At 52.2% G+C, this 25,982-nt stretch overlaps 1 protein-coding gene across 2 annotated transcripts in view; it reads right to left on the reverse strand.

Moving 5' to 3' along the window:
* Positions 1–25,982, reverse strand: part of Neurl1 (neuralized E3 ubiquitin protein ligase 1) — an 83,696-nt gene that overhangs the window by 18,176 nt on the left and 39,538 nt on the right. The window contains exons 1-3 of one of the 2 annotated variants that reach the window (XM_085694077.2): positions 13,836–13,969; positions 1,644–1,885; positions 987–1,308 (exon numbers count right to left, since the gene is read on the reverse strand). In XM_085694077.2, the coding sequence (XP_085550203.2) occupies positions 987–1,308; positions 1,644–1,885; positions 13,836–13,869 (598 nt within the window). In that variant the 5' untranslated portion in view covers positions 13,870–13,969. Of the gene's footprint in view, positions 1–986; positions 1,309–1,643; positions 1,886–13,835; positions 13,970–25,982 lie in introns of those variants that run through there. The other variant, XM_085694076.2, reaches the window with a different exon arrangement.

Raw genomic sequence — 25,982 nt, forward strand, 5'->3', positions numbered from 1 at the left:
AGAAAGGGAGTAGAGATGGGGACAGAAGTGGCAAGTGTTGGCTAGATGTGTCTCCGCTACCCAGGACAGTGGGGTGATCAGCCACTTTAACTCTTCCCAGGACCTGTCTTCCAGATGAGGAAGCTGTTTGATCAGGCTCTGTTTGGATGTAGAGTTCACACGTCTGCAAGCACACACTTGAAGATACATGTATGCATATATCGATCAAGCTAGGAAGACGGGCAGGGCTATATTCCCCTCCATCACCAGCTCCTTGGGTGACCCTATGCAGTCTGAGGCCTCTGGCAGTCTTGACAGATGCCATGACCAGGAAGCCTATCCTTTGGTGACCCAGCTCATCTTCTGATGTTCCCCTAGTAGCTCCTATGGGCTGTTTGGCCTTCCCCTCCCCATGCAAGGCCTAAGATAAGCTGAGGGGTCTGAGCCCCCCGCTAGTGCCTCCTGCTCCCCTCTCCCATCCACTTAGCATCTTTGCAGAAAGGCCCTAGTAAGGATGGAGCCCAGGTGTTAGGACAGCTGTAGGCCAGGGCCAGGACATGGTTTGGGGCTGGGCAGACCCAGTGTGAAGAACTGGTTGCACCACCCATCCGTGAAGGACTTAACATCCCTGAATGTGAATCTCCTCAAAGAAAGTCCCAGGGTGGCTGTGCTTCGTACCTAGGCCTCCACTGACAATGGTTACTGAAAGCAACATTAACCTCACCAGGGCAGGGACAGGGCTGCCATTTCTGGTGGTGAAAGTTGTGTATAACTCAGAAAGCACTCTGAGGGCGGAGTTCATGGGTCATAATCTCACTAAGCTTCACTTGCCAAAGCTGTGGCCAGGAGGGGGACACCACACACAGTTCGCAGAAAGCCCTGGAGTTGTTCTGGGCCACTTAGGCTCTGTGCAGCCCCCCGTGACTCACGGGAACGAAGGTCAGTTCCAGCACCTGAACTCTGAAGGGTATGTCCTGCAACTAATGAAGCAGAGGGGTGTCACTCACCAAGCAGCTGGACACCCCGCGTGAGGCCGTAGACATCCACCAGGGCCCAGAGCGGGTCAGCAGTTCGGACCCCATTGAAGAAAAGCATGGCGGCTGAGTCGTTGATGCGGTAGAAGACGCGGCCCTTCTTGTCTACCCAGAAGGCAATGATGTTGCCCTCGTTGGCAAACTCTTCGGGCAAAGCTTTGGCCCAGAAGCCACTCTGAGACACCAGGTCAGGACAGGCGTACTTGGGCAGCGAGTCGGGGTGGATGCGGGAAGGGTCCTTGCTGGTGAAGCCAAGTCGCAGGGCCCCGCTCCAGCAACATTGCTTCTTGGTGATCTGGCCACAGGGAGTGGGGACCCTCAGCCTAGCCTCTCCCCCGTGGTCAGATGACCACGGGGAGGAGGGGTGGGCTCACTATAGACCACCCTCAGCCAACTCTTAGGAGTGTCCAACAGCCAGAAAACACACTATGTAGCTTATTCCCACCCGACCCCCACCCCAGGGGGCCTTCCTGCAGCTTCATGAAAGCTACTCCCATGGAGTCTTCTCACCCAGGAAGGGTAGGAAAGAAGTGAGGATGAGAGAAGAATAAAAAGGAGAGGGGGCAGGCTGCTGGTAGTGGAACAGCAAGCAGGCCAAAGAGGTCAAAGGCAGGGGTCAGGGGTGCCCACCTTCAGCCTGACTTGCTCGTAGATAAGCACTGGGCGGTTACTGAAGGTGATGGCATTGCAGAAGCTGGCTTGTCTCTTGACGGCCTTGTGGCTGAGGTCCATGAGGATCTGGGAGCCCTTAGTGTGGGGGTGGAAGAGCAGCGGCGTGGCCGGGAGCCCCCCAGCTGACAGCACAGGTGGACAGTGCTTCTGCTTGTGATGGCATCGGTGAGAGGTGACCGGGAAGGAGCCCCCGATGGAGTCTGCAAAGGAATAGGCCACAGCCTCAGAGAACTTAGTAGGACCAAGAGCCTTGCCAGGGTCTCGTTGCGGAGGGCCGAGGAAGAGCGATCGCCCACTGGCCAGCATGTCCGCCTCCTCCAGCACAGCCAGCTGTAACCACCATCCTTCCCGCCACCATCCACTGCGTTTTCCCGGTCACCACCTTCTGCTGCAGTGGTTCTCAGCCTGTGGGCCATGACCCCTTTGGGGTCACATATCAGATATTTACAGTATGATTCATGACAGTAGCAAAACTACAGTTATGAAGTAGCAACAAAAATAATTTCATGGTTGGGGGTCAGCACAGCATGAGGAACTATACTCAGGGGTCTCAGCATTAGGAAGGTCGAGAACCCACTGGGATACTGGGTTCTTGGCCATTCACCATTTCCATCCTCTCCTCCCCTCCAGCAGTTACCTCCTCCCCCATCAGCTGCGATGGCCAGTCACCCTGTCCAGCACAACTGGCTGTCACTCCTCACATTATACGTGACACCCATCACCTACGAAATACCAAGTTCTGTCCTTGGCACTGAACAAACATAACACACACGTGGCCTTGTCCTGAAGTCAACAGTCCTTCCCAGGACATGGACATGGGTGGAAATCACCATACAAAATGACACACAGTGGTCACTGCCCAGAGAACCACCAGGAAACTTGCCCCTCAGGGGCTCAGCTGGTGAGGTGGGGCTGTGGCGGAGTTGTTGAGCACGGAGCCAGTGTCAGCCTCAGTGTCGAGGACGCAACGTTCCTCCCTCAAGGCCTTCCCTGTGTGCCTCAGGCCTCACTCCTGCTTAGCATCGCCCATGCCAGTAGCACTGGGGGCACCAGATAAAAGCGTGGTACTTTCTTCCTTCCTGGTAAACAACTCAGTGGGACAGAGGGCAGGACAGGCTTGGGGGCAGAGCAAGCGCTTTACAGATGTGTGGCTAGCAGCCAGGAGACAAATAGGAACAGTCAGTACTGCAGGAAAAGGCACCTGGCGGCTTCTCTGGCGCTCACTGGCTGAGCGATACTCCCCCTCTGGGATACCTGTGCCTCAGGGTCAGCAGCCGGGCGGCATCTTTACACAGCACCCTTTCTTCTCCAGCTCCCCGTGCCCCACCAGTCTTACAGGAAATGAAATCTGCCCATCTGGTCATCTTAAGCAAAGAGCCATGACAACAGAAGAAGGAGGAGGAATGCATCCACCTATGACAGGGTTTCTGGGGTCTCAGATTTTAGTCCTTGTAGCATAGCAACTTCATAATGCAGCAAGGCGCAGTTAGCACGGACCCCTCCACTCTCTCAGCAGGGGAGGAAGAAGAGGGAAACAGGGAGGGGAGAGGAATGGGCAGCCCTACAGGCCCTGGAGGCCAAGCCTGTCAGGACACTTTGGTTTGTGTCACTTCACATCTCGGCTTGCTTCTCTTGAGGGCCCCAGACGCCGAGGTCCATGGCCTAGCACCAGCTGTGACCATGCACTTTTCTAGAGCACATTCTAGTGTGCCAGGCCCGAGGGGTGGAGCAGCATGAGAAAGGCTGGCTCTGCTCTCTCCAGGAAAACAGGACGTTCTAGAACTGGTCAGAGGTGCAAGGGTTCTGGCAGCCATCAGGCCACAAGGGCTGGAATAGCTCAGGAGTCCCAGAGTTGGGTGGGCTCCCTAAGTGGCCTCTGGGTAGTGTGAAGGGTGAGCGGTCATCTCAGGAAGGGAACTCTGGGTAGTGCAGAGGGTGTGAGGTCATTCCAGGAAGGGAACTCTGGGTAGTGTGGAAGGCAGAAGGTCATCTCAGGAAGGGAACTCTGGGTAGTGTGAAGGGCGGAGGTCATCCTAGGAAGGGAACTGGAGAGTGTGGAGGGTGGGAGGTCAGCCCAGGTAAAGAGTAGAGGAAGCAGTAGTTTTAGGCACCCTGGCTGGAAGGGGCACCCAGCTGGTCTCAGACACATCTTGCTTGAATCTTAGTTTCCTGCTACTGGAGCTGGAGAAACAGCTCAGTAGCTAAGAGCGCTCACTATGCAAGCACGAGAACACAGGTTCAAATCCCTAGTGAGCACATAGAAAGCCAGGCATGGCGGCCCTAGTGTCTGTAACCCCAGTGCTGTGTGGGATGGAGACGGAATAAGGCAGAGAGTGACAGGCAGAACACGCATCCTCCGGCCTCCAGCTACGTGCAACCCGCGCGCACGCGCGCGCACGCATACACACACACACACGCACACACGCACACACATGCGCATGCACACGCGCGCACAGGTGTATCCCTCATTCGATGCTGGGACACAAGCAGTCCCATGTGAAAACAGGTTGGCAGCGGCCTGAGGGGACAGCTTCTGTACAACGGTACAGTTACACGTCAGGGTGTTCCCCCAAGAGAAACGAGAACACGCTATAGTTCGCACATGGTATAAAGCAGCTTGATGGTTCATGGCCCTCCCAAAACCACTCAAGTAGCCTCTGCTGGAGAAGGGGCAAGGGCAGTGGGTGTGCCCGTGCAGTGATGGCTGCTCTGAGGGAAAGTGGAAGAACTCACTTACTACGTGACTGTATCTCAGTGACAGGAGAGAGGCTGAGGTTTGTGTGGTCAGAGTTTGGGGTGAGGGAAGAGACTATATAGAAGTCTGAAGGAAGTGCTTATGGTTGACAGAAACATTCTCTGTCTTAACAGCAACTGTGGTCCAAGGATGATTTTTATTGAACAGACATTAGACTTCATCAAGGGGCTGAGGCTGGGGAGATATCCCTCAGGTAAAAGCAAGAAGACTTGAGATCAGCACCCACATAACAAGCTAAGCATAGTTGTGAAGGCGCCTGTAACTCCAGCACTCAGGAGAGGAGTAGAGACAGAAGGATAGCTGGGACTTGCTAGCTGCCAGCCTTACTCCACATGCAGGGAGAGACCCTGTCTCAGGAGAGCAAAACATTTTATGTCCTTCTCTGGTCTCGAATAAAACTATGTGCATAGACTACACACATATACACCACACACACACACACACCACATATATACCACACACACACCACAGACACACCACATACATACATACATACCACACACACACAACAACACACACCACATACACCACACACACACCACACACACACTACACACACACACACATCACACTCACCACATACACACCACACATACACACTACATACACATGACATACACATACCACACACATCACACACACACACATGAAATAGAGTGGAGGAAAATACCAGCGCACACATCACACACACACACATGAAATAGAGTGGAGGAAAATACCAGCGAGGTCTTCTGATGGTGGCAATAGTGGGAAAGTAGAATTTCCGGCCACTGAAGTCCCCCATTACTTGGTCCCAGGAAGGGCTCATAAGGATTTAGACTACCTCACAGGAGGTCCCCACGCCAAGGTGGGCTGCCGCTCTAACCTTAACCATAAGTCCCATTCAACTGTGAAGTGAAATGGGTGCTGCTCTGCCCTGGTAGGTGGAGACAAGGTACTCAGGCAGCTTCCGTGCTGGGCGTGTGAAGCCTTTGGGTCCTCCTCTCCTGTCCACACTGTGGTTCCAGGGCTCTCGGGACAGTCACTGAGCGACCACCAGACGCTCTTCTCAAGGTGGCTGTGTGATCACCACACAAAGCCACCTCTTGACCATCTTCTCCCCGTAAACCACCAGCTGCTTGGCAGCCCCAGCTAATACCTGACCCACACCCTTCTCAACTCCTCCCACAGTCTGAGGGGGAGTCCTTGAGCTCCCCACACCCCGGCTATTAATCCCACCATCCACACTAGCATTCCTGGATTCAGCCTCCTCCTGTCTGCCCTCCTGTCTCAGGCATTGTCACGTCTCTTCTGAGAGGGCCAGGACCACCACTCAAAGGCACCTGAACTGTGTCCTGTACACTGCTAGTGTGTAAAGTCCTCATACAGTGCCAGGGCCACCATATAGAGGCACCTGTGGGCCACACTGTGAATGGGACCCTTGCGGTGGCTAATGTGGCAAGGCTGATCAGAGCGACTGCCACCCAGAGGCCCTGCTTCTGCTCTCTTCCTGCTATGTCTGACCTGAAAATGCCCTGGGCTGTGGGGAGAGAAAGTGTGGTGAGAATTATTGTATGCACGGCTCTGGCACCAAGGACCAGATGGGGCGGCTGGAGGCAGACTCCCTTCCGTCACTTGGAGGGTCGCTATGAGGTTAGTATTGTACTAAGAGCAAAACTAGGATTTGACTGTACCCTTCCAACAGGTGTCCAGGATGTATGTACCCGACTCTGTATTCAATAGCAGAGCTCATCTCCCCGTGGTTCTGGGGCGGTAGGTGGAGGGAGGTGCTGACCAGGCACCTGCACCCCAGCAAAGGTACAATAGCGAGTCTGAGGACTTTGCAGTTATTCACGCAGAACCCCCATCCTGCCACCAGCTCCCAGCCGAGGCCCAAGGCAGCCCTTTGGGGACAAGTTTACAAGCTCATGGAGCCTCCATGCGGGCCCCTGCTGATGCTGACGAGGAGTGAGACTCCCCCTGGGCCTTGTCTTCCTTGCACATGTAAGCTGCCAACACAGGCCTGACCCTCCTCTGGAGTAAAGACCCGATGGCCCCCAGCAAGCTCTGAGTTATGGTAGAGTCTGACGGCAGAGCTGCCAAGGATCAGGGAGGGTGTGCAAGGCCGCACTAACCCTGAGGCAGGGCCCACCAGACACAGACCCGCAGATGTTAGCTTACACGTGTGGTCTCTCGGCCAGAGTGCACAGAGCCCAGATCTGAGCTCAATCCTGGCCATCTCCAAGCCCAGTCAGTCTCCCCGTGTGTGGATACCACGTGGAGCCTCAGCTTTCCTATCTGTGAAACGGGGTCACCACAGCCTTCATGGGATCAATTGAGACAATGTAGGGACAGCTCAGAAAGCAGCCACTGCTGTACGGTCATTGTGAGGTACACCACTCCATGCCCTTCGCACTTCCATGACCTCTGCCCTGGATGGTCCCACTGACCACACCCTTTCTTTCCCAACCCCACCTGAGCTTCAGCAAACCTCTCCAGTCTTTCAAGGCCCAGACGAACCCCATGGCTCTTGAGACACCTTGTTCTGACCCTTGGCTCTGGATACAAGTGCCGGGCTCATCTTCACCTTCTGCACAGTCTGGCTCACTTTCAGGGAAGGGAGTGGGGAGGGGGATGCGGATGGAAGGGGTGGGAGGGGATGGCAGAGCAAAACCCATGAATATTGGAAGCAAGAGGCCTTCAGTTCACACCCCAGCCAGGCTGCAAAATCACTGTGACTTCAGGCAAGTTACTTTCTCACTCCGGACCTTGAGTTCTTTATAAAAAGAGGCTCTTGGGGCTGGAGAGATGGGTTGAGAATATTTACTGTTTTTTCAGAGGACCTGAGTTCTGCCTCAACACCCACTTTAGGTGACTCACAGTCACCATAACTCTAGCCTCAGCAGGCATCTGCATTTGTGTGCGCATAGCCCCCAACACACACACACACAGAGAGAGAGAGAGAGAGAGAGAGAGAGAGAGAGAGAGAGAGAGAGAGGGAGGGAGGGAGGGAGGGAGGGAGGGAGAGAGAGAGAGAGAGAGAGAGAGAGAGAGAGAGAGAGAGAGAAGTTTAAAATAAAAAAAATCAACTTTTTTTAAATGGAGGCTCCTAGCTGCCTTGCTAATTTCTCCAAGCTATGGTGGGTACGTGGGAAGCACATTGATTCAAAACAATTTCCCAAATTTTAACACCTGAGTCTAACATAAAGTTTCGTTTTGTTCTAAATAAAAGTGACAACTATGGAAGGAAGTGTCCATTTATTTGATCTGCAAGGAGTCGGGCTCTACAGCCTCGCCTTCTCTCGGACGTAGCTCTGGTCTCACCGCACTGCGTGCTGGGCCTGACTCGGACAGGCTAGTGTGCATTCTCTGACTGGGGCTCCTTCTGCAAGAGCAAGGAGCCAGAAGGTAGGAGACAGGAGATGGAGATGCTGTCCAGCTGGGCATAAGCAGAAATGCTTCCCTGAAGGTCTCCTTTTCCCCAGTGACCCCACCTCTAGGCATGGCTCCACCCATTTCTCAGCTTCGAACCCTTCCCTCCCCTGCCCACCATGGACCGGCCCTTTTCTTGCTCATCCTACAGACTTTAAGGTCTTTCAGGAGTCTCTCTGGGACCCTGTTACAGACTTCTGGGGACCTATCTACCCAAGCAGAGTGTCCCTCACCACACAGAACTTTGAAACCCTGGGTCCCCCCTAAGGCACGCATGTTCCAGGGTGCTTTCCCTCGGCAATTCTGCATCCGCTGGTTCTGGGCATCCATGTATCTTTGCAAGAGCTGAACAAAGTATCTCAGACGACTCTCTGCCTTCCGGTCTGCATCTACCCTTTCCCATGATGGACAGGGAGGATCCCTGGGGGAAGGGCTGCCATCTTGTTCATTGATATTTTCCAAGGTTCTGCTCTGAGCACAGAATAGGTGCTCAAGCGGAATGATGAACTGTGTGGGCAGTGGTTCTCAGCCTTCCTACTGCTGCGACCCTTTACACAGTACCTCGTGCTATGCTGACCCCAACCATAAAATAATTTTCGATGCTGCTTCATAACTGTAATTCTGCTACTGTTATGAATCTTAATGGAAATATTGTGTTTTCCAATGGTCTTATGTGAGCCCTATGAAAGGGTCATTTGGTCCCAAAGGGGTCGTGACCCACAGGTTGAGAACCACAGTGCTCGTGTGTGGTTTTTGTTTTGTTTTGTTTTGTTTTTTCATCTGAACATCTGCTTTGTGCTGTGCACTTTCTAGTGGCCAGTGGAGACACCAGAAAATGAAGGGAGACACTTCCTTTCTTCCCGAGACCCCACACTCCATACTGACTACATCAGCTCGGCATTGCTGACAAGAAAGGAGGCGATTCCTAAGGGATGGGTCTCCTGTACCACTCTTTGCATCCTCTGTGATTCTTACCCAGCCTGTCTCACCTTCCCAAACCCTGTGAGGTGAGTGTCCGTGGGAAGCTCCACTATTGAACTTAGCCCAGGAGGGCCATCTTGGCCCTTGGGCCCTCTCGTTCCTGGATGGCCCCTTCCCCTTCGGTGTAGGCTTCTAAAGTAGATTACGGCTGAAGTAATGAAATGCCACTCCCTTTGGGTTGTAGAAGGACTGTCACTTCTGTCTTGGCTGTTACTGTCCTCTGTGGAATTATTCCCTCAGGGGAGGCCGGATGCCATGCCTCTAGGGAGATGTGGGGAGGATCAAGGACTGCCAGTAACTGTGAGTAATCTTGGTGATGGCTCCTCTCCAGGTGAGCCTTGGGATGAGACAGCACTCCCAGTGAACTGACTTCATCCTGGGGAAAGAGAACCCAGGGGCCCCGGGACTCCAGGAAACCACGTAATTCCAGGGCGCAAAAGCAGTGAGTGAGCTGGTTAAGCACTTACAGCTTCAGGCTGTGGGTTTGGGGGTAATAGATTGTGCAGCAAAAGACAATACCATATTGATGGTCCTGGTTCATAGCTTTTAGGACAGTCCCTGAAAAACCAAGGTCACAGAGATGAACTCTGAGCTCTGAACCTGTCATATTGCACGTGGGCTCCTCGCTGCCCCCACAAGTCAGCTGACCCACTCAGCCTGTCCCCTGCCTTCTGCCCTCCCTGAGCCCCTCTGGAGACCTCTCAGTCTTGTGTGCTCTTGCTATCGTGACCCAGCATGAAGAGCCATGCTAACACCCCCGTTATCCATCCCCACCCCGCCCCCAAAAACCTGACAATGCATATAGCATGGCCTGAAACTGCCTGCCCCACCAAAGGGGTACATGATGATGTGGGAGGGGAAGGACGGCAGAATGGCCACCCCATGGACAAATTCATCTCTAAGCTGAGCGTCCCACCCGCTCTCGCTTGGCTCGCTCTCTCATTGGCTCACGGTGACGTCCCAATCTGATGTTCCCAGCAGCCGACAGTTGCACATCTGATATCATCACCTGGGAGGGAGACCTTCTTCCTGCTCTACCTTAATGTTCCACAAGGGGATTTCCAGATGACTCAGCCTGCTGTCCTGTCCCTATGTTCCCAGGACTATCCCAAAACCAGGTCTAAGACAAGGGAAGGCATGGCTCACATGGATCCCTGCCCCACACTATGTCACCATCAGCTCCCCTTACATAGATCCACACCCACTTTGCACACACAGATGGTTACTGGAGAAAGAGAGAGAATTTCATGAGGGTCGGTGCGCTCTCTCTCTCTCTCTCTCTCTCTCTCTCTCTCTCTCTCTCTCTCTCTCTCCCTCCCTCACCAGTCTCTGCATCTGAGATCCTTCACACCCAGCCTCTCTCATGCTCCCACCCTACAACATGGGTGTCTACAGGAAGCACCTCTACCTAGTCCCTGGTAACCTCCCTACCTCCTAGACTTCATGCCTTTTCTGGGCTCTTCCCCTCCAGTATGGGCTGGGCCCAACTATTCACTTCTAGATAGCTGGTGGGCATGCAAAATAGTGGACAGGAGCACCTAAGGAGCATTGTCCTGGGGGCCCAGCAGGACTGAAGGCGGAGGGGCAGCAGGGTCTATGCCTATGTACATTCTAGCAAGCACATGTGGACAGAGACCCTCCATAAAACCTTCATGGATGCTCAACCCATGCCAAGTATGCTGCTTGACAACCTCCGGATCAGCCAACTTGGTCCTTCTGCCCACTCTGCCGACAGACCTTCCCGCCCCAATTCAGGGGCTAGCTTAGGTACTAGTCAGCAAAAACAGAGCTTTGAGCTTTCGGCTAGGACATGCCCCTGCTCCCCTTCTGCCTACAGCTTTCCTGGCCTCATCACCCAGGTGCCCAGTTCAACCTCACCATTTCTTAGCTCCCTGACACTTCTGTACCCATTTCAGCTCCAAACCAGGCCTGGACTCCACACTCCTGTCCCTCTCCCTACAGACCACGGCCTCTGGTGCCCACTAAGGCCAAGTCCCGGGCTAAATTATGTTGGGACAGCCTGTTGCTTACCCCCCCCCCGCCGAGCTGGAAGGCTCAGTGGCTCCACAGCCGTGGGCTATAAGCGGCTAAGTTCCCCCCTCCCACAGCAGCTCCGTGCTAATCTCAGGGCCCATAAGACCATGGGAGGCTGCTGCCCCTGTTGCAGCTCTCAGGATTAAGAAACTCAAGAAGGGAAAGTAAAGACTCAATCCAGTGAGACAAGGCCACATGTCTCGTCTGAGGCCCCAGCTGTGTGCCCTCAGCCAGCCATTTCCCTTTGGGGCGATGTTGTCTCCCTCTGTGACGGGTGTGGTTCTATCTCTCAGATCACTGAACCTTCATATCTTCTGATACTTGGGCACGCGAAGTCTGGAGACCAGGCTGAAGGTGAACCACCTGGATGTCACTGATACTCCTCAGACAAGGAGTCCATTCCCTGACTGGCTGAACACTACAGGGAGATAAAGCAGGACGTGAGAAGAAGGGGGAGGAAGGGAGAGGGGAGGCCTCTCGTCTCCTGCTGCCTCCCTGTGGGACTTGCCACCCTGTCCACCCCAGCAACCTGCCCTTCAGACTGAGAGCAGGCACAGTCCTGGAAACCTGCCTAGGGAAAGAGCCTAAGCACTCAACCGCAGAAATCATTTTCCAAATGGGAATTCATCCGGTCCATCAGTTCCCTGCCAGGCTACACCCAGAGCTGGATTACACTTTACCAACCCAACACGCACACACACACACACACACCACCACCATCACAGGATACACAATAAGCATGGCTGCTTATAGTAAGAACAATATACTTAAGTCTCTTCAATATACAAAAAACATCATAACCACGCCGACACATAAACAGGGACTCAAAACCCAGCTATACCATCTGTGGACACCAAGCACACAGACACACAAAACATGACATCATGTACACACACAACAGATTAAACGCAACACGGAGGGCAAGGTCAGTGTTTGCCACCGCCCTCCATTCATTGTCACGCAGCAATCCAAAATATTTGGGCTTGAAACAAACCCAAGGCTTTTCAAAATGCCACTAAGGGCCATGGGACTGTTTGGGGGGCCCAAGTGAGCCATGCAGAGTAGGAACACCCGTAGGAAGCGCACAGAGTCTGTGTGTCCCCCTAATTCCTGTTCACCTTCTAAAACGGGGCAGAACCAGAGCCACAAAGCAGTCGGTATGCAGAATAGGAAGGCATACGTGGGTACGAACGCGTGAGGGCAGATGGGCAGGGTTGACCGGATACCGCTAGGCACAGGCACGCCCTTCCACACACCCACTACTCACGGGATGGCAGCTGAGGCAACAACCAGGGCAAGCCGAGGACAGGGGCCTGACTTGACAGGGATGGGAAATGGGCAAATACGACACTTGATTAATCCGCACCTATGGCCACCCAGCCTTGATGCCCACCCAATTACGTTCCTGTCTCTTGTGACATGGGACACCTGAAGGAGAGGGACTCCGTCTAACCCTGGACCCAGATTGCTCCTCAAGCCCTTCTGACTTCCTCCACTTCACATTCACCGCCATCCATGCAGACATCCCAGGAGCCTTGTGTGAGCGCCTTAACCTGCGGACAGATGAGAGCCCCGAGAGGTGCCCAGCCCCGTGCCCATCACGGCGATGCTGTCTACTCCAGAGCGTGAGCTAGACAGCTCTTGGGGCTCCAAGGCAGCCAGAGGACAGTGGCCACGTGTCTCAAGGGCCTTTCTGTCCTTCCCAGCCCCCAGCCTGCCCAGGTCTGACCCCAGTGGAAAATGTCAGCTGGCTTCAGACCCTCTGCCAACAGTGAGCCTGGGCCATAGGCGGGCAGGCCAGGCCTCAGTCAGTCCATTCCAAGTCTCGGGCCAAAGCCCAGGTTCCTGACACTGCCCCAGCAGGCTCCAGGTTATCTATCTTCTAGGGCTTTCTACCTGCCATTTGGCCCTCCCGACCCAGGACAAAATACAGTTCCTTTTCCGAGACTCAATAACCTGTTTTTCCTACCTCTTTATTTTTAAGTTAGTAATGACTATCCCAATGTCCAGAGCCTGGAAGAGGGCAGTCACCTGGCATCAGCCACCCCCATGGTTTCTAAGTGGCTCCTTCTCTCCTTCCTGCCTGGGCCTCTCCCAGGCTCTTGATGTCCAATAGACTCAGCAGATGGGTGCACACTTTCCAGCACCCTGCCTTATAGGGAGGGTCACAGGGCATTGAGGTAGGGGATCTGACTCCAGACGGTCTGTCAAGGAGCCCAGTTCCAGTTCCAAGGAAGGGTCCCCCTCTGGGTCTGCTGCCACTTTAACCATGTTGCTTCCAAGACCACGGCACAAGAGCTGGGAAGTCCAGAAGTCGGGAGTGGAAGCAAGCAGGAGCCCAGCAAATAGGATGCCAAGCAGTCTGCTTCCTTCCCCTTCTTCATCCCCCTGCGTGTGAGTCTGCCAGAAATCCATTCACCTCTCCTGGAAAACCAGGTCAGGCTCGGGCTGTCACTACACACCTGTGTCACTAGCACACTTGTGTGCTTAGGCGCAAGGTGGCACAGGTACACACCCACAGATAGCTCTAGCACGATTCACAAGCACAGGCACATGTGCACACACACACGGTGCCCACACATCTCTCCCCGACAGCTCCAAGACACAGAAGCTGTCTTCCCAGTTGTCTAAGTGCGGTTTGCCTCAGAGTCTCCGTAAGGAGTCCTACTGGGGCACCTAGGACCTCACGTTCCACTCAAGGGCTGTTCCACACCCTGGTAAGAGAACAAGGCCACTTTGCAGGGAAACTCAGATGCCCGACCTTCCAGTTTTCTCTAGATACCCTTATTTCTCCAACAACAGTGCCACCCACCCAAACACCTCCCCGCACACACAGCCCCAGAGCCCACCAAAGATTGACAGGCAGGGACATGAGTAAAGCCCCTATCCCAGTGCCTCTCCACTTCAACCTCCCAAGTGGTCCCCAGGATCGGGGTGGGTTGAACCCCAGACACCAACTGGGGCCTTACCGTGGAAAGTGTTCCGTGTGATCTGTCCCCCCATCTCAGGCCGCGGGCAGCTTGGCCACCTCCGTTCGGCCGGCTGGCCTCGTCACGGAGCAGCCCTGGCCGCCAGCTCCCCTCCTCCTTCCCCCTGTCCTCCCCCGCGGCCAGCCGGCATGGCAGGGCCAAGCGGCCCCTTTTGCACCCCCACGCTCCCTCTCCCGCCTGCATGCACACGCCTGCCCGCCAGCCAGCCGGCCACACACGCACACCCCCTGGTTGTGCTTGCTGCCTCCCAGCTCCCACCCACTAGGAGCCTCCCCCACCTCCGTGCTGGTTCAGGCAAGGGATCTGTCATGTTTATTTACATAAGGAGGAGGAGACTGGAGGCTTCCTGAAATAGCCAAGCTCCAGAAAAGCGCTGGAGATGCCCCAGCAGAGCACACACCATACACAGACATACACACAGAAACATACACACACACACACACACACTATCCCATGGATATGGAGATATGCACAACATCCCCCCTGTCACCCAGGCCAACAGCCAACAGCCATTCAGTATTCAGGGGACATCACATGCCACTTACATGCAGATTAGGGGTAAAGCCAAGGGTGGGATCAGAGCAATATTGACTTTGCCCTGCACAGAATTCCCATCATTTCTATCTTCTTCTTCCAGACTCTCTTGCAAAGATTAATTTCTTCAGTCCTCGCAGGCTGACCTATGAGGTCAACATCAGTACTATTACCAACAGGTACCACGAGCCTCTCCCAAAGGCCAGAAGACCAATGGAAAGAGCTAGAGGACAGCAGGGCTGGGGTGAACACCCAGGGAGTTTGGTGCCGGAACCCGAGCTTTTACTCCCCTGCCAAGTTGTCTTTTTAATCACACACATTCACACCCTTGCGCAGCCACACGGACTCGTACAGTATGTCTGCATCATGCCACGTGTCTATGAACAGACACGTGAGCATGTATGCACAAATACAAGTGTAGTGCAATTTCTAACTGGTCTTAATAGTAAAAACCCAGAGTCAGATATCAGGATAAATGCTGGAAGATCAGAAAAGTACAGGAGCCACTAAAGAGACTTCTTACCTCTACCAAATCCTCAGACCAATGAGGGCAAGATCCTGTCTCCAGGAATCCTCAGACTGAATGCAATGAGCGCCTGTCTCCTCCCATCTTATATTCCTTTCTCTGCCCAGCCATATCACTTCCTGTCTCCATCTCCCTAGTGCTGGGCTTAAAGGTGTGAGCCACCACCACCTGGCTCAGTTTCTCTTTTAGACAGATTTGATCTCATGTAGCTCAGGGTGGCTTTGAACTCACAGAGATCCATCTGCCTCTGTCTCCTGAGTGCTGGGATTAAGAGTGTGGGCCACCACTTTCTGACCTCTATGGCTAGCTAATGTGGCTAGCTCTACACTCTGATCTTCATGCAAGCTTTGTTACAGCACAAACAAAATATCACCACACACTCATGCACACACACACACTCCTAAGTGCCGCCATGGTGCCCACTTACCCACCTCCTGCCCTACACACTACATGCATTCTCCCACAGACGCACACAGCTTCTGGAGGAATCTTAGGGTGCAGAATCTGGCACCATCCTGCACCTAAGGAAGAAGAAAGCACAGACAGAGGGGGCAAGTGAGGCTGGAAGGGAAATCCTAGCCCTAAAAGCAGCAGGCCCATCAAAATGGGCAAGCCATGCCCTAAGAACTTACAGTGCACCGAACAGTGCATGAGCTGTTTTTATACCCATTTTACAGAAAAGTGGGTGAGTGTTCTGAGAAACTAAGCATTTGCCTGAGGATCCCAGCATGTCACAGCAAGCCAGGACTCCAGTCTAAGTAGTCTGGGAAACACTCTCTATCCATCACACTCTGTCCAGGATAAACACCTCTCCCAGGACAGGGGAGAGTTCCCACCTCCCAGGCCCTGTATTTACGGTTAAGGATCTAAATTCCCAGAGAAAGATACACATGGGGAATCAGGGGCTGGAGAAAAAGCTGAGGGAAACATGGGAGGGAAATGTAGGGGCTGCCCTGCATCCAATGGAACTCAAGTATGAGCATCTGTGAGGTGCTCAAGACACTGCTGTTGCCCACACGTGGCACACACACATACCAATCAGACAGAAGGACAGAGAATACAGACGGGCATTGAGACCTAATTGGGCTCAGCAGTTAGAAAGCTGGGCAGGCCCTGGGTGTGAGTGCCCTCAGCCTGCATGGTGGTTCCCTCTGCCAGGGACTTCATCTGGAAGAAACTATGGCTCTAAATTCTATGCAAGGCAGCTCCCTTAATGCTGGCACATATTCACTTGTGGTTGTGTACACACACACACACACACACACACACACACACACACACACACTTTCCTAGTCTCTTCCTATGATGGGAAGTGGCTGAGACATCTGACCATCCCATTCATGGGATCACACTCATAAAGGCAAAACCTTGCACTCCTCTAAGCAGGTTACACATACAGGGTCTCATTCCAGCACCCCCCCTTTTAAGCACATGTGTATGGGTGCACGGTGAGTATGCATGTGTGACTATGTGTTCACATGTGCATGGGGAGTGCACATGACTGCATGTGTGACACTGGCATCTTCCTCGATCGTTCCCCGCTTTATTTGTCGAGACAAGATCTCACTTGAACCCAGAACTCGCCAATCCACTAGTCCAGTTAGCCAGTTTGCTAGTCTCTGCCTCCCAACCTCTGGGATTCTGGGCAGCCAACAAGCCTGCCAAGCTTTTACATAGTTTCGGGGGGGGGGGAACCCTGGCCCTCACATTTGGACAACAAGCAAAGCACTTTATGCACTGAGACCCCTAGCTCCCGCCTGCCTTTTAATAGACCTAGCTGGGCCTTGGGCCACTGACCAGTTTCTCCAATAGGGTAACCTAGTCTTCTCATGGCTCAGCAGCCCACAGACCATCTAGCCTTGCTACCCTCTGGCTCCTGCTTTCTTCCCCTGGAAATGCTCTCTCTGCCTGTGCCCCCGTGCTGGGAAAACCTCTTCAGGAAGCCTCCTTCAGGCTGCAGGTAGTTGGTTAAGTCCCCGGTTCTGGAACTTGGAACTTGTCTCTCCTCTGAACTTTGCAGCTATGGCCTTCCTAATCCTGGTCTTATTCTTTCCAACACAGAGACAGCAGGGCCTAGTGAGGGCCTAGTCTATGTGTCCCAGCTTCTTCTGAGTGGAGATCAACAACCTAAGGCACCTAAACCCCCAAACATTGAGCATCTGCTACCTGCCAAACACTGACCTGCACAGTAAGCGTGAGGCAGCCCCTAGCTCTCAGGGGCCGGAGAGAAACAGATGTTTCTCAATTAGCCACCATGCAGAATATATGATCACTTTTCTTAAAAAGCAGTTCTGAAGCCAGGAATTCAGGTCCTAGCAAGCTTGAGGCAGGTTTTCCTGAAAAGTACCCAGAACGGGGCAAGATACATAGATTCGTGTCCATGTACTGTGGAGGTGGGCCAGGGAAAGGCATGCTGTGGAGAGTCAGCACACGTGCAAAGGCCCGCGGGCTGTAAGGAGCCCAGCATACTCAAGAAGCAAGGCTGGTATGGGCAGAGCAGCTTCAGCGGGACAGCTCTAGTGAAATGTTCTGTTGGCAAGACTATATGGGCCAGGGAAACAGCACAAGGGCCTGGAGAAGCAGAACGAAGAGCAGGCTATTTCCCTGACAGCCTTCAGTGGGGGAGGCAGCAAGACCAGATACACGTGTCTAAAAGGTCACTCTGCCATCTGGTGTGGGGCACGCGTGGGAAGAGACAAGAGGTGCCAGGGCAGAGAGCAGCGGCATCCGGAAGGATGGAGCCAGCACCTGGCTTGCCCTCACTCCCCCTCGGGCCTCGCATCATGCCTTGTAGAGGGGATACTCAGAAAATAGCTCACAGTAGAATGGGATCCTTCACAGGATGGGGGCGCATAACTGAGAAGTCATGTGGCAAGGATGGGGCAGGTATGGCCAGGGGGCCCAAGAGTCCTTCAGGTGGGCAGTGGCAAAAGTGAAACAGAAGCCAGGTATGGTGACATACACCTGTAATTACAACTCAGGAAATGGAGGCAGGAGAATTGAGCTTGAGACCAGCCTGGGCTACATCCCTAGAAACCTGTTTGGTAGGATAAGAAAAATTGAGAACTAGGGGTTACCTTGGTGTCTCCAGGACTTTTAGAACAGTACCACAGAACAAATGGTTTTTCCTACCTGGTCCACTGCCCTTTTCTCAGAAGGAAGTAGCAATGTACCCTGCCCCAGAGCAGTGTCCACGGTTCTGTAGAGGCCGCAGCATCCCTTCCTCGGGGTGAAAACTGAGATGCATCCCTATGAGGTTTTATTACTGGGTACCACATAAACTTCCACTTAATCAAAAGATTCTAATTACTAAAAGAAATAAAGATAGCAACACTCACTCACTCAGCAAGCTCCTCTGTGCACCTGTGGACCAAGGGGCAAGCAAGACTCAACCCTCAGCAACCAACAGGCGGGTGGATCAAGCCTGGGATCGGGAAATAATTACAGGTCACGGAGTGAGCCCTGCTGGTGTCAGGGAAGGGGCTTCTGTGGCTGTAGGTAAACAGCTCAGTGTTTCTTTCCACAGCCTCACTGAGTAGAGGCTGGGAAAGGGGTGAGCCACGCTGTGGCTGGAGTAAAGAGGGCCTTCCGTAGGCTCATTTGTCTGAGCATCTGGCCCTCCTTGGGCTGCTGCTCTGAAGGTGGAGAAATCTTTAAGGAAGTGACACCTCACTGGAGGAAGCAAGTGAGTCTGGTCTTGTTGTCTTGACATCAGTCCAACAGAGTCAGCTAACAGTGCCTCTACTGGGTCAAGGTGCCCCTATGCTAAGTAGGTGGCTGAGGAGTTTGCATACAAAATCTCAGCCTATTCCGCAGCACCCCTTCCCTCACTCTGCAGGGAATAAAACTGAGGCGCCAAGAGGTGACACTAAAGACAGGACTTGTCTTCCTCCTTCCCCAGGGAGTGGCAACCGCCCTCTGGTCGCATTGGGGGAACTTCAGTCCCCTGGGTTCTTGGACCTGTGTAGCTGTCAAAACCCTCTTCCTTTTCTTTCAAGGAGATGGCCATGATAAGGTTGTCCATGAGCTAGTGGACAGCCCCACAACTATGCCTGTGGGCAACACTAACTGGACGTAGGGGGTTAGATAGGAAAGTAGGAGGGGGTTTTTTAGGGGGTGCCCGGGATATATACATATATGAAATTGTCAAAGAATAATTTAAGACTATGATAGGGGGCTGGAGAGATGGCTCAGCAGTTAAGAGCAGTGGCTGCTCTTCCAGAAGATCTGGGCTCAATTTCCACCATCCACATGGCAGTTCAAAACCACCTGTAACTCCAGTTCCAGGGGAACCTATACTCCTTTACTGGCTTCTGTGGGAACCAGGCATGAACATGGTACAGACATACAAGCAAAATACTCATACACATAAAAAAAATAATAATAGTAGCTGGGTGGTGGTGGCACACACCTTTACTCCCAGCACTCAGGAGGCAGAGGCAGGTGAATCTCTGTGAGTTCGAGGGCAGCCTGGTCTACAAACTGAGTTCCAGGAGAGGCAGGACCAAACAAACAAACAATAAATAATAAACAAAAATATTCTAGGAGTGGTGACTATGGCTCAGTAGTTAAGGGCTGACCAGCTGCGTTCCAGGAACCCACATGGCAGAAAAAGCCACCATGCTACAGATTATCTTCTGGCTTTCATATGCATGCGCCACAGTGCGCCTATCTGAGCACATACACATTCAAACATAAATGTGAAATTTTAAAAAATTTAAATATACTCAATAAAAGAGAAGAATTAATTTAGCTAAAAAGCATATAAATAAAACAAATAAACGAGGCCCTCCTCACAAGCCCTGCCCATGTCATCCTGCTTACAGCTCCCCTTCCTTAGGGGCTTCCACAGTGGGCTGGACAACTCAACTTTTCTTCACTCCATCCTTTCTCATCCTTGTTCCCCATGAATGAGAACTCCCCTCTCCCTTTCTAAAGCCGCCCTTGCAGAGCTGAGAGCCAAAGGCAGAGCCAGTGACTTGCAGAATGAAGCAACAAGTTCACCCCCAGAAGCACTGGCTAGGGCTAGGAAAAGTGCCTCCAGAGGAAGGAGGGTCCAACCCCTGCCCTGAGGCTGCCAGAGGAGTCCCCCCTTACAGAGGTAGCAAAGGGGGCTCCGAAAACTGTGGGCTTTCTCAAGGCTGCACGGCGGGTGCGGACTTGAACTCAGAACGGACGTCCTCTGTGGTTGTACTTATGTCTCAAATAGGCAAATACAGAATAGAGATAACACGAAACTGGCTGAAGGAAGGGCGGAGATGTTCTCATTAATTAGACACGGGAAATGGCTGGCATGTGGAGCGGCCAGAGAGGGAAGTGGTCTGCTGAGGTGGAGCTGGAAAGCAGCTCCAGATGGTTACAGTGTTTGAGGTTTTGTTTTGTTTTGCTATCAGGGACAAAGGATAATTTGATTGAAATGGTGAGTCACCAGGTGCTTAGGGCTTAACAGCGACCTGCCAGGGCCACCCTCCCTCCCCCGACCTATTAGGCTGGGGCTGGAACTGAAGAATCAGGAGGAGGGAAGCCCACCCCCAAACTCCTTCTTTATCCAGACCCAAGAAAAACACTGGTTGCTACCTGGAGTCTGAAAGAGAGCGGCAGAGCTGAAGACAAAGAGGGGGAAGAAGGGCAGAGACTACAAAAGCCACAGTGTAGAGAAGCGGGAGCCATGGAGACCAGAGGGTGTTCTCTGGGGCTGGGACAGGTGCCCTAAGCGGTGACAGCTGCCAGCTGCCCCTGATGATGGGAACACAACAGGTGCAGACGCGCGGGGGTGGAAACTGAAAGGGAATCTGAGCAAACAACCTGGAGTTGGGTGCCTGTCCTAGCTCCTCCCAGCCTCAGGCTCATTGCCAACAGCACTTTCTGAGACCCTCCAGGACACACACACCCCCACTCACACTCCCCAGTTCCAAGTCTTGCAGGCAGCCTAGCTACCCTGTACTACACAGAGGGTTCACCATCCATGCCAAGCAGAAAGGACCCAAACAAGGAGGTGCCCAAAATCCTATGCCCAGGACAGTGTGTGCCAACTGGAATCCACACCCACAGAACCCCCAACTGGAAGCAAACATTTGACTGGGATAAGGGTAGATGGCTGTACACACCCCAACCACGTGGAGACTGGGAGCTTTGGCCTTGGAGCCACACAGTTGGCTCTGCCATCACATAGACAGGGCACACCACTGGACTTCTCTGAGGTTCTGTGGTCACTTCTCTAGTGGGGACATGAGAGAAGTACTCATGAGGAGCAAGGATACCTCTGCAAGGCAAGCACCTGGCCACTGTCAACTCAGGAATGCAGGGGAAGTGAAGAGGGATGGTCCCTGCTCCACCCAGGGAAAGGAGTGACTTGGGATGCTGTGTGTGAGCGGACCGTGTGTGAGCGGACCGTGTGTGAGCGGACCGTGTGTGAGCGGACCGTGTGTGAGCGGACCGTGTGTGAGCAGACTGTTACTCCAGGCAGAAGAAACAGAGGACCTGCTTCAGCAAGTGCCACCGCCTGTCACCAACCTTTACTCAGCCCTACACATCCTTCACCAAGCAGAGCACTCAGCTTTACACGTTACTGACACACGTGTACTCTATATACAAATACCATGTCAGAGGACTGGCCAGCAGCCAGTTTGGCTAAGAAAGGAGATTAAGCTTTGTCCCTTGTCACCTGGTTAGTGCTTTGGTTTTGGTCAGTGTGGAAAGCAGCCCTTGACCCAGTCACAAATGATAAATTGTCATCTAGAGTCTGTAAGGTTTGTCTCTAGAACATAATCTTTTGGGGAAAGGTAAGGAAAGGCAGACAATATGTTCAGGGGGAGGAAAAGTAGTGAGGACACCAGAGTGATGTAGGAGATAAGACATATGTCAGGGAATAAAACTCGTGCATCTGTAATGCGGAAATTCACCGGACTGATCCCTCCTGGATCAGAAGAAAAGCTGGCAGCTGATGTCGGGAGAATAAAACACATTCTACAGGGAGGAACCTTCTCCTGTCCCTCTCCCCGTGACACTCACACGCATACACTTGGCTGTCGTAGCTTAGCCAAGGCTCCCAAGACCCACCCCTTCTGGTGCCAGCCTTCTACACAGCTGAAACCACCCCAAATCTGGGAATACCCCCATGGGCCTCCTGCAGTCTGTATGCCTTCCTGTGTCTCTGGCTTCGTCCTTTTTCCTGTCCTTCCAAGGTTTGCAGAGGACAGCAGAGCTCACAGCCACTGAGCCAGGCCTCCCCTTGCTCCTGTATTCTACAGGGTCTCTTTCCAACTTTCTCCCTCAGACAATGGACATCAGCAGCACAACAGAGTGATGGCCCAGGACCCACAAGGGCCCTGACTCTAGGATCAGACACTCCCAGGAAAGCCAGTGATAGCCAAACGCTAGCGGTCTTGTGACTCCAACACTTGCTGCTACCATTGCGGTCTCTGCTTGGGGTCCTCACTGAAAAGGAGTCCCTTGGGTGACAAACCCCAGGTGTCCATTTTCTCTTCCGAAAAAGGACTGAGAAGGGCAGTGCCTACCTGCTACAAAGACAGGAGGAAGAAACAAGGTCCTTAAGGCAGTGTATCCAGAACAACCTAGAAGTCCCAGGAAGTGTGGTCTAGATGGAGCCTCAGTCATGAATGAGACATGAAGGCCCCATCATGTCCCCATCTTGCTGTAAACAGCAGAGTCAGATTTAAACTCATTTCCTTCTACCCAGTTGAGACATTTTAGCCTTCCACCTGCCCATCCCATGGAGGCTTCCCTGGAGAGTTTGCATGCCCTCAAGAACCTTCTCTCATGTAAAAATAAAGACAAGTGAACGCTGCAATGGCTAACTTTTGTTGTCATTTTTGCTGGATTTAGAGTCACCATGGAAACAAATCTCTGGGCCTGTCTGTGAAAGATTTTCTAGATTAGATTAATTAAGGTGGGAAGGCCCATCCTAAATGGGGTGGTACCTCTCAACTGTCTTAGGTCTCAGACTAAATAAAACTCAGAAAGCGAGCTGAGTACAAGATTCATCTCTGCTTCCTGACTGTGGATACAATGTGATCAGCCATTTTTTTTTTTGCTTCCTGACTATGGATACAATGTGACCAGTCACTTTCTATTTCCTGGCTATGAATGTGACCAATCACTTTCTGCTTCCTGACTGTGGATACAATGTGACCAACCACTTTTTGCTTCCTGACTGTGAATACAATGTAACCAGCCACTTTCTGCTTCCTGACTGTGGATACAATGTGAACAGACTTTTTTTTTTGCTCCAGTCACCATAACTTGCTAGGCATGAGAGACAGCATCCCTTGGAACAGTTACAACTTAGAGTCGTAATCCAAAATAAATTGTTTCTTCCTTGGGTTTCTTTTGTCATAGCAATAAGACAAGTAACTGATATACAAATCAACAAAGAAAATTACATCTGCTGTTGTCATCTTGAGATATTTGCCCTGGGCTCCAGAAGAAGAGGCCATCACTGGGAATTTGGCACCCTCAATGATGACACTGAGTCTTGGGGACACTAACTATTTGGTGTAGATCTCACAATTACAAAGCAGCTAAACTAAGATTAAAATACACATCTGAACTAGTGGTGGTGGTGCATACCTTTAATCCCAGCACTCGAGAGGCAGTGGCAGGAGGATCTCTCTGAGTTCGAGGCTAACCTGGTCTACAAAGTGATTCCCAGAACAGCCAAGTTACACAGAGAAATCCTGTCTTAAAAAAAAAGACATGTATCTGCTGACATCATTACCCAAACACTTGCCCCTCTGCGTGGCTACAAGTCAACTCCTTCTGTCTTCCAGCTCCTCCCAGGGTTCAAGTCACCAACATCATCCTGACTGGGACTTACTCTCACTGTTGCTACCTCCACAGGGCTGACAGGTTGGTCTTTCTGTCTGAAATTCCTGAGCACCTCAGGATAAATTTAATCTCTCTGGGAAGCATTAGGTACTCTCTGAATTGGCCCCATCCAACCCATGGATCTGGCCTCATCAACCATGAAATCTACCCTCCCCCCAAAGTATTCCACGCATACAAGTCATGAGTCCTAGAATACAGCCACATCTCAAAGTCCTGTGACTCTGAACATTGTTTCCCCAACCCAGCACATCCTTCCCACACTACTTACCACTGCCTGAGATCATCCCAAAGCCCCAAGGCAGAGTATCCTATCCAAGGCAGGTCAGCCATGCAGGGACTTTTTCATTCTTGGGACAACATGGATGCCTAGAACTTAACATGGTGGCATCCTATAGCTCTGCCAAGAGTATTTTACACAGGCAAGGAGAAAATAAAGAATAAAGCAGAGGGGAGACAGGAACTGGTGGTATACAGTCCTGGCTTTGACTCATCTCTCTACTTTCCAGCATTCAGTCTGTAGCCTAGAGATTAACTCTCCTAACCTCCATGTCCATTGTGGCCCCTGTGGGCCCAGTAGGACCCCAAAGTGATAGACCACCAGCCTTTTACCACATGACCCAAGGGGTGGCCCTCCTCATTCCCTTACATGTAAGCCTGCCAACATGTAAGCTAAGCCAAGAAGCTAAGCACTGGATGTGTCCTGTACACTGAGGAGGCTGAATACCCAGCTTTATCTGACCATCTTTACTGCAGGCTGCAGAGGCACAGCCCCCTCCACCCACTGAAGGACCCCAAAGGAAGAGACGATAAATGCCCTACACCTAGCATCTCCCAGGCTCTCCTGACTCAGGTGGCAGTGGGAAGAGCACCCCCAGCCGTCTGCAGGAACCAATTATGGCATCTTGTTCAAGCCCACACCTTCCAAGAAGAAAAAAGTCTGCTGTGATTGCCTGTCCCTTCTCAGTCTGTTGGTTTCTTCCCCTTCTCTTTCTCATTTAATGACAGGAAGCTGAGATCAAGAGAAATCTCTCCCCTGGCTATTCCTGGCAGGAGGGAAGTTCTGAAAGAGGGGCTAAGCAGCCACCCCCTCAGGTGACAGTGGGCACCAAGCCTGCCAAATCCCATGGGTTTGTTCAGCCTTCACAGGAACTATTAAATAGGGCTGGTCCCATTGAACAGATGAGGAAAGTGAGGTTTTAGGAGATTAGATGATTTGTTTAAGCCACTTGTTTTCAACAAGACCATCACGGACATGGTGGCAGACTCTCCAACATCTGTCCTGGTCCACGATGACACAATGCTCAACCCTGGTTCCACATCTGCATTGCCTCTGGAAGCCAGAAAATGACTAATATCCACATTCCAGCCAGACTAATGAACAAAGACTCTCTATGGAAAAGCCCAAGCAAAGCAGTTTGGAATTTTGTTTGTCTCTGTGGGGTTGGGGGTTGAAGTCAGGACCTGGCATAAGTTAGACAAGAACTCTACCACTGGTCCACATTCCTAGCCTTTGGCTTTGGGAGGCAGGGTCTCAGTATGTTTCTCAGGCTGGCAGTGAACCCACTGCGCAGTCCAGGATAGACTTAAACTCAAGGTCCTCTTACCTCAGCCCAAGCCCCACCCCCACCCCACCCCTACCCTGAGTGCTGGGATTAAAAGCACAAGCCTCCATACCTGAGGACAGGTGTGGTTTCTAAGCTCTCCAGATGGCTCACGTGCCGTTTCCACTAGTTCATGCCAGTCATGTGGCCCTATCCCTCTTGCCAGTGACTAGAGAATGACCGTGTGACCCACATCTAGCCAATGAGGCATGGTGGGAGGACTGCTGGGTGATATCTTACACACACACACACACACACACACACACACACACTAAATAGTTTCCTTGCTCTTCAGGAAAAAGTGCCAGAGAAGCCATTCTCTTTCCTCCAGAGGCTGTATGTCTGGTTAGGATTCTGATGTGGGATGTCCTTCTGTAAATGTGCTGCTTTTTATTGGTTAATGAATGAAGCTGTTTTGGCCAATGACTTAGCAGAGTAAAGTCAGGCAAGAAATCTGAAGAAAGATATAGAGAAAGTGGGCAGAGTCAGGGAGACACCATGTTATGCCAAAGAAGAAAGATGTCGGCACTTACCTGTAGGCCACAGATCATGGTGATACACAGATTAATAGAAATGGTTAATTTATGATATAAGAGTTAGCTAGAAATATGCCTAAAC

Source organism: Myodes glareolus, chromosome 7 (genome assembly GCF_982192425.1).
Source record: "Myodes glareolus chromosome 7, mMyoGla1.1, whole genome shotgun sequence".
In the NCBI taxonomy this organism is placed as follows: domain Eukaryota; kingdom Metazoa; phylum Chordata; class Mammalia; order Rodentia; family Cricetidae; genus Myodes; species Myodes glareolus.